Here is a 13256-nt window from a genome sequence, read left to right on the forward strand (position 1 = left end):
CCCTTCACAAAATATATTTAACTTAAAAACGGACCCTTCACAAAATATTTTAACTCAAAACGGACCCTTCACAAATTTGTTTATCTTTTAATCGGACCCTTCACAAATTTGTTTATCTGCATTATTGTTTCGTTAATCTTCCAGGAAGGGGGGGGGGAGAAAGACAAATGCAAAAGAACTGAGTTTTGTCTTCCGCAGAAGCTTCTTCCTTTATTCGTCCGAAATGAATATTCTGCGTTCAGCAGTATAGGCTAAATACCACAGGGTGCATAGCCAAATCTTTGAATCAAAAATAAGCACTTTTTAAAAACTTTTCAAGCACTTTACAAAAATTTTCAAGCACTCAAAAAATTCATATTCAATCAATGATATTATGAAAAACAAAAACTTTTTATTAACAGTTTTAGCGTTAAAAAAACCCAAAAAGAAACGGGCGTAAATTGAAACAATCAGTACTTTCCCACATCACTGAGTGACTTCAACTCGACCCTGAACTCAGAACAAAAGTACCCTTACCCCCTACGTCAAAAAAAGTGTTAGAAGTAAATTAAATAAACAAGAACAAAATTAAAATAAATTGAAAAGAAAAAGATTTCATAAGGATCTGACATTCTCTATCCGAATTGAAGCACTCGGGTTTCGGTTTCAAGTATGCGCGCATGCGCAAGTCATACGTGGGTACGACATGAAGTCTGCGTGAATGATTACGTAGCAACCTCCCTATTTTTCGTGAAATGCATGCGATCCACCAGATATCACTGAAGGGGAAAAAATTATTCGGAAAAAAGCACCTTTAAAAGCTTTTAAAAACGAAATCCCCAAAAAAGCACCTTTAAGTACTATTTATAAACGCTACGCACCCTGTACCAAATATTTACATGTTGCATCTCTAATTCAGAAGCAGCAATTGCTGTTAATTTTTGAAAATTTAATTTTTTTAATTATAATTTTACAGTGTTACGAAATCTTGTATGTCTTTACAATTTAAAAACTCCTTGAAAAATGTTTTTGCAATACGGACCCTAATTGCACAAATTCAAAAAAGCGGACCCTAGTTGAAAGAATGTGACTTAACGTTTATTTTATATTCACAAATTACAAGTCATTCTTTTACTATTTACAAGAACGGACCTTTCACAAAATGTCTGGACAGACCCCTGCCAAAGTTATGACTTTTGCGTACCCTTTCAAAATTTTCCGTAACGCTGTGTATCACTCATAAAAAATGAATGCATTTTTTAATATGAAAAAATTCTACCTAAGTTAAAAATCACAACTGGCTGTTGACACCACTCATTGTTAATTGTTAACTCTGCAAAAAATAACCAATAGAAAAATACGTACTCGTACGTTTTCATGGCTAGCTTTGTTTTTCAATAAAATTTTTTGAAATTTCCGTTTGTTGCAAGATATTGCGCATATAAAAATTTACACCCCGCTAAACTGTTCCCGTACCCCTGGGGGGAACGCGTACCACATTTTGGGAGACACTGATCTAGAGAGTATGTCAAAAATGTTTCACATAATAGTCATCAAAATGATAGCGCATGGAACTATTCCATTTAGATGCGAAACTTTTGTTTCGAGAAACACAGCACAAGACACTCACAATAGACAAGTTTTTGTAATAAGAAAGCTCTAAATTTTTCAAATCTTATGATTTTAATAATTAATATGCTTTTTTTGTATCATTTAATTAATGTAAAATGTTCAAAATTAGAACATCGATTTTTCGAGAGATTTTCTAGATTTTGGGAGTCTACTGTAGCTTTAAAAAAAAATTTATTTTTTCCAATGCCCACCTGTGTTAACATCCGTCAATTCAGGCATATACAGGGCGATTTTGTTCGCCTTTCTTGCAGGGGCAAAATATTATGTGGGCCAACGTCGCTCCCACAGTGAGGACAGATAGTACAGAGAATGAAAGTACATTCATGCCTTGTCCGGGATTCGAACCCAGAACCTTTCAGATGCACGGACAGTTCTCTGCCCCCTACACAGGCCGGTCGGCGTAGTTTTAAAGTATGAAATTATAATTTGATACAAATTGATAGTGGTAAAAAAACAACAACATACCTTTTTAGTCTTTTTAGCAACTGATCGGTTGCGGGGTTCTATCGGTGCATCGGAGTCTAGCGAACAACTCATATTGAAGTTTCCTAAGAACATAACAATATTAACAATTACAATTTTCTCCTAATTTCGAATATTAATATTTATTTAATTCATCAAAAATAGTTAAAAGATTTTTTTTATAATTTTTTTAAAAAGAGAGTTTTGAATAAAAATAAGCTTCATTTCTTTTTGTTATAAAATGAAAATATCCAGCAGTGGACTGATCATTAATACAACAGATCACCATAGTCAAGCATCATTGGCTGTGCTCAGTATGAGGGTGGATGACCACTTGGATGTTCGTGACTTTTTTCTAAAAAATCAGATTTTTGTGATTTAATTTTTTATTTTATTTAAATCGGATTTTTTTTATTTTTATTTTAATACACAGTAGGAACTTTGATTTATGATTAAAAGAACTTTATAAATGTTTAATCAAAATTAAATTTATATTAAAACTATATTATAACACTATTTCAGAAGCTCTAACTACGTAAAACAATTTTTCATTATAATACACAGCTTTGAATACATAGCAACCATTTTGAAACAAATACATAATTGAAATTTGAAGACTAGATGAAATAGAGAACCCTATTTTCGGCATATTAGGGTAACTTATTTTTAAGATAACCTCATGCTTTAAAAATATACATTTTCCACCAATAAAATATGATGTAGATTTTAATTCCATGCTTTTTCAATCAAGAGGGTGAATTTTAACTAACATTATTTATTTTTTTTTGTGAAAAAAAATCATGTTTATTAATTTCTTTCTACAGCTATGCAAGTCTATAAAAAGACAAAATTAAATGTTTACTTTAGTCTGCACTTTCAATCTCAAGATTTTTAAAAATGTAATTTCAAATGTGTTGGAATTTAACAAACAACAAGAAAGTAATTTCATTAACTAAAATTAATTAATGCAGCAATTCCTTTAAAATAAATTTTTAAACTAAGAAAAGAAAATAATAAAAGTATCAATAATTTAAAACACAGTTTTTTTTTACTTTTTAAATCAATATCAGGGTGGACACTCAAATCAGATTTCAAATTTATCTGATTTTTCCAGGTTTTTTTCCAGTATAAAAAAATTCCCTGATAATTCCAGGTTTTCCAGGTGGGTGGCCATCCTGAATATATATGTATAAAAAAGCAGTTGATTTAATTCAATGAGTTTTTTTATAAAAACAGTTGATTTAAATCAACAAACCCTGATCAGTATGCGTAGGGACCGAGGGTGTGCGGTATGGGTCCTCGTGTAACTGTTCTACCGTAAAGTGCTTGACTTCGCGTGCAGGCCGTTGGGCAGAGGGGCTGCCATCCCCTCTGCAGAGGATCAAAATTGTGATGGCATGATGTGTTCGGATCATCCTCAAGGATGTTTCTCAGACCGTCGCCAATAGCCCATTGTGCATTAGTAATACTCATGCAAATGCATTAGTAATACTCATTTTAATATTCAAGCAATACAGTTGTACAGAAATCCTATTTCAATAGGGATTCTTTTTTTTTTTCAGAAAACTTTTTCTGAATTTTAAGTAATTTTCTAAAATGTTCAAAAACCAGGAGAATTTTAATTAAACCAGTAGATCAGGCGAAACTGGCAAAATCCAGTAGAGTTGGCAGATATGTTGGATATAATTTTTAAATATAATTTCGAGAGTCACATTTTTGTGATTTAGAAAAAGTCAATCCCATGACGGAAGATAAGAAATTATTTAAAAATTTTTATGAGCTTTTCGGAGAAAACAGGAAATTTAAAAAGATTACTTCAGTTCAGTGGCCTAATGAATGCAAAGTACATAAAAAATCTTCTGAATAAAAACCCATTACATTCATGTTTAAATATGAAAGTGCCCATAAACTCGTGCAAAACATGCCATAATTAAAATATTACAGTGCGTGTAATAATTTAATCTAATTATTAAAATATACTAATATAATACCCGATATAATAAATATTCTATATTTATATAATATATTGTTTAATTTATCAAATTGATACACGAACGTAAGCAAGAGAAAACCGATTTCAGTCAGCTAAAAACAATAAAGCTGTATAGTATCACTTGAGAATTAAGATATTATCTAGACCAGGCGTTGCCAAACTTTTTTGATCATCGACCCCTGTATAATTTTTCGAAATCTCCATCGACCCCTACAAACGTAATTTTCTGTTAATTAAAATAAAACTATATTAGATACAGTGTTTGTACATTTATTTTATGATTTTAAACATTTATTAAAGTAATAGTACATTGTGTAACAATAGTTTTATGAAAAATATATTAATATTGAAATTTACAAAAATTGGTCAATTTTGTAGTTTTCGTAAAAAAATACAAAGTGTGCTATAGTTTTGTCGCGGGCTGTACTAATCCATATTATTAAAGCTTACCTTCTTTTTTGTGCATTGATAATTAAAATTGATATCTTAACCAAACGAATGGTTTTATCGAAACAATAACTAATTATCCAAAACTATAAAAGTTTTAATAATGACACTGCAAATATTCAACACAGTTTGCAATGATAGCTGAAACTGCGTATGATATTTGCATTTGTAACGTCAATGCTCGTCACACGTGACATTTGGACAAGCGCACATATGCATATGACTTATAAACTGCGCTGAGTTCGTGCCACTGCGCGGTGGAACGTAAATACTTGTTTCACCCCAATAAATATACGTTTGTTAATTTATGTTTTATAAAGAAACTGATATTGAGTCAATTATAAAGAAAATTCACAAATTTTACATACTTAATTAGGTATGTGTGATTTGCGTATTGAGAACTGTTTTTTTTTAAACCCACAATCGACCCTTCCGATTCGGATCGACCCCCATTCGCCCCCCTGTCTCAGATCGACCCCCGCTTTCGTTAAATAGACCCCTGGGGGTCTATATAGACCACTTTGGCGACCTCTGATCTAGACTCTTATAGTGAGTCTAATAATTTAAACAGAGACTGTATGCTATATTTTTTTTAAATCTATTTTTCTATAATTTCAGCTAAATGTTTCGTCTAAAAAAAAAAAAAAAAAAAAAAAAAAAAAAAAAAAAAAAAAAACAGGTTGTTCTATATATTATTTGCTGAATATCCGCTCTGGTTGAATAATGAATTAATCATAATTGATACAAAACTGAAAGGAATCTGTTTTAACAACCGTTGAGAAAAGAATTTTTTCAAACAAAGGAGAAAAGATTTTCCCATGGATTAAGTCGATTCAACGTTTATTATCATCAGATTTTATTTCAAATTAAATAAAGTAGAAGTTCAAAACAAAAGTAAATTATGGTTCATCTGAAACTGGAAATTGTTGATAGGGTGTGGCATATGTTCTGGAAAATTGCTGATCAGGAAATAAAAAAGGAAGATGTGTGCTTCATTAATTCATATTTTGGCTCTATCTTGGCATATTAATTAGATAACGGATCAAAGTTGCTCGACTGTACTCTTTTTGTATTTTAATAGACCTTGAGTTTATTTTAGGAAAGAGTTTTCGAATGAAAAAAATAAAGGCGTCTTTCTGAAAATGAACTTTAGTAAAATTGTAAAAAAACAACTCATAGTTTGTGAACATATAATAAGCGTTAAGTCACATTTTTCAACCAGGGTCCTGCTTTTGAGAATTTGTGCAAATAGGGTCCTGTTATTGCAAAAATTGCTGAAAACCTTTTCAAAAAGTTTTTAAATTGTAAATAGGTACAAGATTCTGCTCAACAATTGCTGCTACTAAATTAGAGATGCAAAAATTTGGTATTTAGCCTATACTGCTCAACACAGAATATTCATTTCGGACGAATAATGGAAACACAATCACTCACATTTTTAATAATTTCAATTGACATATTTTAAATTACACGACTTAGTTATGTATCACTTCTAATGCGTTACGCATTAAGTAAGCTTAAACAATTCTTAAGTTTATAATATTTTATTTAAAAAATTTACAGAAATTCATTTATATTTACATAATATTCTAGTAATTAATTTTATGAATAAATATAAATTCATCAGTCATTTATTTGCAAAAATAATTATCATATAATATCAATAAGAATGTGCACACGATGTATGTAAAAGTAGAAATATTTTCTTAAAATACTACATTTGGAATTTAAATTTAGGGAAACTTGGAATTTCTTCTTCAAAGACCCCTGATAAAAATTAATTGATAAAGAAATTTCGAGAAATCTTTGTGGGGAGAATTAATATTGTGGAAGGAAAAATGTGAACTCTAATTATGAAGTTGCAAAATGGCACTTTTTTACCAAACAAAATAAATTACATAAAAATACCGAAAATTTTAGATCAGTATAAACAAATTATTTGGGAACAGATAAAATCTAACATTTTATATTATATTATAACAGGATGCATAGCCAAATCTTTTAACAAAAAAATAAGTACCTTTTTAGTACATTTTAAGCACTCAAAAAATTTCTCTTAAGTTCATATTTTATAAACATAAAATTCATAACATTTTCAAAAACTTTACATAATCATGAAAAAATAACTAGCTTCTGATAAATATTGCAGAAAAAATTGGGAAAATCTTGCATTTTTTTTTTGTAATTTAGAATGACAATCGACACAGCAAAGAAAAAATATCTTTCTAAAAGATAGAAAATTAAGTACTTTTTACAAACCCCGAATGAAAAAAGCACCTTTAAGGGCTTTTGAGAAAAGTATATAAAAAAATAAGCACCTTTAAGCACTTTTTAAAAACGCTACGCACCCTGAATATATACATTATCAAAATGCAAAATAATTTTCAAAACTATTCTTGATCATGATGAAATAACTAGTTTCTGAGCAAGAACTACTCTTTACTGGATTATATTACCCATTATAAAAAGATTAAGAGATTTATCGGTTCGATATCAGAGGGTGGAACCTGACAGTAATGTCACCGAACTCTCATCAAACATAATACATAAATGATTGGCACTTTCATACACTATTGGACTGACGGTGTGCCGAAATGGATTGTGGTTGAATGAAGTGTGAAAACATTGAATAGAACAATGTGAAAAACACGCTTTTGTATAATACGTGGCAAAGATCGGCATGTTGAAGAGAAAAAAAATCAAAAAGGGAAAATTAAGCACTTTTTATAAACACCCAATGAAAAAAAAAAACACTTCTGAAGTCTGTTAAAAAACGTAAATCAAAAATAAGCACCATTTAAAACACGCTACGCACCATGTATAACCCTCATTGAACAGCTGACCCATTTAAGTTGCATTAAGTAGTTTTGAATTCAATTCAGAAGACTAAGGAACTCTTGTATTAATTATTGGGGGAAATCTGCCTTCGCGGAGGACTTTTGGATGGAGCTCTCACGCATTTAAAGTTATATGGAGAGGGAAACCTCCCACGGTTAGCTTGACGGATGACCACTAAGGATATTTTTTGTGTCAGCACTGTCCTCTATGCGGGCCGGGAGCTAAATTCGTTTCGAGCATGTTTTTGTTAGATTGCGAAAAAACTATTTATAATTTGTGAACATAAAATAAGCGTTAAGTCACATTCTTTCAACCAGGGTTCTGCTCTTGTGAATTGGTGCAAACTATTATTGCAAAAATTGCTGAAAACCTTTTCAAGAAGTTTTTAAATTGTAAATAGATGCAAGATTCTGCTCAACAATTGCTGCTACTGAATTAGCGATGCAATATACAAATATTTGGTATTTAGTAGAGGTGCACAACCTGCCGCCCGCGAGAGCTTCTAAACTCAATGAAAAATAAACAAAAATTTCTTAATCGCACTTATGAATGCTTCTGAATTCAATAAAAAATAAACAAAAATTTCAAAAAGAAAAAATGTCGAAAATTTTTTTATTGCACTTTTGAGTCATCACGTTTTGAAGATCTCAATTTTCATAGATTCTATAGTAAATGTATGTTTACTGCGCTTTCCTTAAGCCGATTTTATCATAAATCGAAATGATTTTTTAAGCTCTTATTTCCGCTTTTCAACGTAATTTCGAAAATCGCGAATTTTTATAACGGTATTATTACGACACGAGAGTTTCAGATCGCCCGTTTAAATAAACACTTTTTGGCGCACTTTTGGCAGCTCTTTCCTTCTTTTTTTCAACTATTTTTTTTAGTCAGTTATTGCTATGCATTCCCACGTAGTTTAAAAAATTCCGATAATTTTATTAGGAATTTTAAATCGCTCATTTGACACGCTTCATTCGTGCTGAGTTCAGCTTTAATTTGAGTGATTTTTTTTCAATTGTTATACTTTTCCACGTGATCATTATTAACTACAATGTTATTTCTATTTGCGCATTTAAATAAACACTTTTTGATACGGTATTTCGGTTACGAACGGTATTCGGTTTGGTATTTCGGTACAGCAACGAATGTGGCAATGAATTGCGATTTGGTCTAGTACCGAATGTGCAGCAAAAAAAAAAAAAAGATCGTGCCGAATGCCGTATATTCAGGGCCAAATAAAATTTTTCAACAGAGCATAGCAGCACTGAAACCAAAAGTTCAATGCTAAGAATAATATTTTCCGGAAAAACGTGTTCATAAAACAACGCTAAAAAATAAGGCCTATCAGAAACCCATTGGAAAATAGAGCTCTATAAGAACTAAAGATTATATACTAAAGCGAAACAGAGAAAACAAAAATCGATCTTAATTTTCGAGGGAAAATTTTAAAGCTGAACATCTCAGTTTTCCAATTACCAGAGAAGGTCAAGAATATAGTCTAACAGAAATGTTCTAAATTAATTCCTGCGTTATAATGAAAACGTCTGTAAAAAGAGAAGTTTTTTTCTTCTTCCTTTTTTGAAGAAAAAAAAAACTAAACAAAAACAAAAAACATTCTTAATTTTTAAATGAAAATCTAAATTCAGCATACTGAATTTAAATTTTTCACATTGTCATATTTTTAGAAGAATTGCTACAAAATGAAGCTTATTAGTAACGTTCATTATGAAAAATGCTGTGTCATAATAAAAATGCCAATATATATAGAAGAGTTACAAATAAAAGCAGAAAAAAAAAACAAATTGTTCTGAATTCCTAAAACAAAACTTAAACACTGAAAATCTCAGTTTTATATATTACGGTACGTAGAAAAAAGTGATAATTAATCAGCAGTATGGGACGCTCCGTTAAAATGATGAGTTGAAATAAAAACAACAATAAAAAAAAATCCTTCTCAAATCTTAGATCTAAAAATATCGTAAATGTTAAGAAATTGACTTGTTTGAATATTATTCTTTTTTTAAAAAAAACAGAAGTGCAAAATAGTTAAAGCAGAAATGCAAAGAAGTCAGTATAAAGTAATCTAGTTTCAATTCCTCAAACTTCGTTTTTTTCATTTGTCTTCTAGAACAGGGGTTTCCAACTGGCAGCTCGCGGGCTGCATCCGGCCCGCGAACTAAAATATATTAGTTGTCACTTTTTGCAGAAAATTTTAGTAAAAAAATCTATATGGATTTAAAATACTTTTATTTCGTTTAAAAAACCTAATCTCTTCGTTTCTGTGAAATTTAACATACCAACGGTGCAAAAAAAAATATTTCTCAGGTTTTGCATCCAAGAAAATATGTATTTAAATACAAAAATAATCGTGTATGCAGCTTTTTTATTCCCCCCTTTTTTTTGTGAGTATAATTTAGCATGTGCGTATCAGAAATTTTCTCGAAGAAATTCTCATATTTAACTTTTAGAAACGAAATTATTGGACGAAATTATTTACATTTGTTACGTATTAAGTAAACTTAAACAATTGTCAAATTTATAATATTTTATTTAAAAAACTGACAGAAATTCATTTATATTTGCATAATATTTTATTAATTGATTTTATGAATAAATATAAATTGTTCAATTATTTATTTACAAAAAAAAATATTATTTAATATTAATAAAAACCGTCTTTCTCCCCCCTCCGGGAAGGGTTTATTCGATTAACAGAACTATGAAGATAAACAAATTTGTGATGGGTCTGTTTTTATGAAAAAGATATTTTGTGCAAGGTTCATTAACAGATCCAAATGTCTTCCAAACAGGCCTCTGATGAGGAATTAGCAAAATTGAGTGCCAACATGGATAGGAAAAAATCCAGATCTTACGAAGTAATAACATTTCATAATAATTGTTGCACAATGTTCTAAATATTTTACGCATATTGAATTTTATGGATTTTATAGTTATCGAAATAGAAAGACAGCAATATTTTCCAGTTATGATAGACATTATACATAACAATATAAACAATTACGATTTTCTCACGATTTCGAATTTTAATTTGATTCATCAAAGATTGCTAAAATATTATTTTTAATTAATTTAAAAAAGAGAGAACATGTATAAACATAAACTGAGAGAACATAAATTAACATAAACTGAGGGAACATAAATATACATAATTAAATAAACATAAACTGAACATTTTAGAACAAAAAAGTTTTGAATTGATATCAATAAATGGGGATCGCTTTATTTTGTGTTAGTAATACTACATTTAAATATTGAAGCCAGCAATAATCAATACATAAATCCTATCTCAATAGGGATTTTTTTAGAAAACTTATTCAATTTCAGGTAATTTAAAAAATGTCCAAAAACCAGGAGAAACTGGCAAAATCCAGTAGAGTTACCTTCTATGTGGTTGTGGATTAATTTTCAAAATTTCGAGAGAATCACTCTGGACAATCAATAATTAAAATTAAATGAAGTGGTTTAATTACCTGTTTTATCTTTTATTAGAAATGAAGAAAGATATCAACAACTATCACCAAAATTATTGGACCGTAAGTATCAAGAAAACTGGATTATAACGAGAAATACTCTAGCTAATCGAAAAAACTATAAAATAGTGAAGAAAAATCGAATAAAATATTGTTATATGGCGGCCGTTTGGCGACGAATTAATTATCAGTTCTTTTTCTAACCAATCAAAAGATAAAATGACTTGAAGGCGCGAAATTAAACAAATCGGGCTGTCTTTAATGTAGATGTAACCTGATTAGTTGATTATTGAAACAGTAAAACACAAGACTTAAATTACACCTGCAAAGAAATTTCATCTGCTGTGAGAGAAAAAAAAATATGCATAGCTAAAAACGAATATAAAATTTTATTTTATTTTTTTAGAGTTAATACTGGAAGGTTTAGTTCGATGATTTTAAAGCAGATGTTACAAAAATGGTAGCGATCTTTTCAAGGCCTATAAAAAATGAATAATTTAATAAAAAAGCTAAAAAAAAAAATTTTGCACAAAATTTTTTTTTCTTTATACATAATATTATGCTCACGAGCTAAACTAATATAGATTAAAAATCAGCAAATAGCCAAATTTTCGAAACCTTATTTGTTTTTAAAATTAACAAATTGAACTAATTTAGATGTTTAACTTGTCTAAAATATTGCAGGAAAAAAAAAAACAGATCTCGCTGCATACAACATGTATTTCTGTTATATATTAATATGACAGTTTTAAATAAACAGAACAATTTTCTCATTGCTGTATATTTTATAAAACATTTTGATTCTAAAATTTGATTCTTGTATTTCTATCGTTTATGCAATTACGAATTCAACAGATTTTTTTAAAATCAGTAACAGATATAAATAACCGTTATGGTAAAAATATAACTTATTGTCTTATATATTATGGAGTGGTACCAACAAAACGTTTCATCGATTGAAATTGAAGTTGACTATCTTTTATACAGCGAAATTTAAGATCTAAAAAAATGTATTTCAAAATGAACCCATGTTTAGCAAGGTCAATCAATGTTCAGCTCTTAGTTTTATGATGTCGAACCCAGCTCGGAAGACTAGGAAACTCCCAGATCGGGGTAAACTAGACGAAATTTTTGATGGAGAAAGTTAGCGTTTGCGTTATATGGAGAGGGAAACCACGAATATACCCCACGGAGCCAAAGGAATACTAACTATATATCTAACTATATACATAATTTATATATATATATATTGTTCGTATATATATATTGTTCGAAATTGGGTCGTTGAACAGCCGACCCAATTTCGGGTTTATGACAAAACTCCGATGTTCAACTCCGTAGCCTTGTAGTTTTGAACCCAATCCAGAAGATAATGGAACTCAGGTAGTGGGAGAAATTTGTATTCGTGGCGGTCTCTTTGATGGATCTAATCCGCCTTTGCGTTGCATGGAGAGGAAGACCACGAGAAACCTCCACGGTTAGCTTGGCGGCAAGGGGACTCCAACCAATACCTCTAGGAGGTACTGCTCCAACCCATGATGTCATCCAAACCATGTTTACCACTGACGGTATTTCCCGTCAGCACTGTAATCGGTGCAAGCTTGATGCGAAATTCGTATCGACCAGCCATCGCTACTCAAAATGATAATATTTGATTAATTTATAATTATTTATTATGATCGTATCTTAAACTAGCCAGAAAGTCAGGTTGGTCAAGACTTGTGCAACCCAAGAAGCCGCTCTAGAGACGAAAAAAATGTGCTTCTTTTTTTTTTTTTTTTATTAAAACTTTTTTTACTCCATCTACTGCATAGAATTAACAATTGATATTCCAAAATATGGAGTTAATACTTTTCAAAGAAGGAAAATAATTGCAGTATTCTTAAAAAGAAACTATTATAAGTTTCCTTTCTCGGTATTTGCATTATATAAACAAAATAACGCTGAGTTCTCATCTTTCTTTGAGGCGTGAGACAAGGGAAAAAAGAAAAAAAAAGCAGAACACTAAAAGGAAGAGCTTAAAGGAAATTTAAATTTATTATTATTATTATTATTATTATTTTTTTTTTTGCCGCAACAGACGTGTGATATTAAATTATTCGAGGAATTTAATTCAAAAATATTATTGTAATTCTTTTTAAAAACTTTTGATAACGAACTCATAAATTCAAACGCATTTTTTCCACATGAAGATAAAAGAAATTTTTAAACAATCAGACATAGTTTAACATCGATGGCGTTTTCATTTTCATTTTAACGATTAAAAAGTGGCAAAATATAAATGCCTTATTTTAATTGCTAACACTTATTACAAAGCAATTTTAAAAACATTCTTACACTTAACCTATGAAGCTCATTAAATTGAAGATAATTAATAAGAAAAAGATAGAATAAGAAGAATAAAAAATATACTT

At 29.9% G+C, this 13256-nt stretch overlaps 1 protein-coding gene across 2 annotated transcripts in view; it reads right to left on the reverse strand.

Moving 5' to 3' along the window:
- The window catches only part of LOC107440167 (uncharacterized), a 61827-nt gene that overhangs the window by 36162 nt on the left and 12409 nt on the right, over positions 1-13256 (reverse strand). Inside the window, exons 1-2 of one of the 2 annotated variants that reach the window (XM_087150256.1) lie at positions 10843-11003; positions 2077-2159 (exon numbers count right to left, since the gene is read on the reverse strand). In XM_087150256.1, the coding sequence (XP_087006382.1) occupies positions 2077-2148 (72 nt within the window). In that variant the 5' untranslated portion in view covers positions 2149-2159; positions 10843-11003. Of the gene's footprint in view, positions 1-2076; positions 2160-10842; positions 11004-13256 lie in introns of those variants that run through there. The other variant, XM_087150252.1, reaches the window with a different exon arrangement.

The sequence above is a fragment of the Parasteatoda tepidariorum genome, chromosome 1 (genome assembly GCF_982258835.1).
Source record: "Parasteatoda tepidariorum strain Cologne lab strain chromosome 1, Ptep-v5.0, whole genome shotgun sequence".
Lineage (NCBI taxonomy): Eukaryota > Metazoa > Arthropoda > Arachnida > Araneae > Theridiidae > Parasteatoda > Parasteatoda tepidariorum.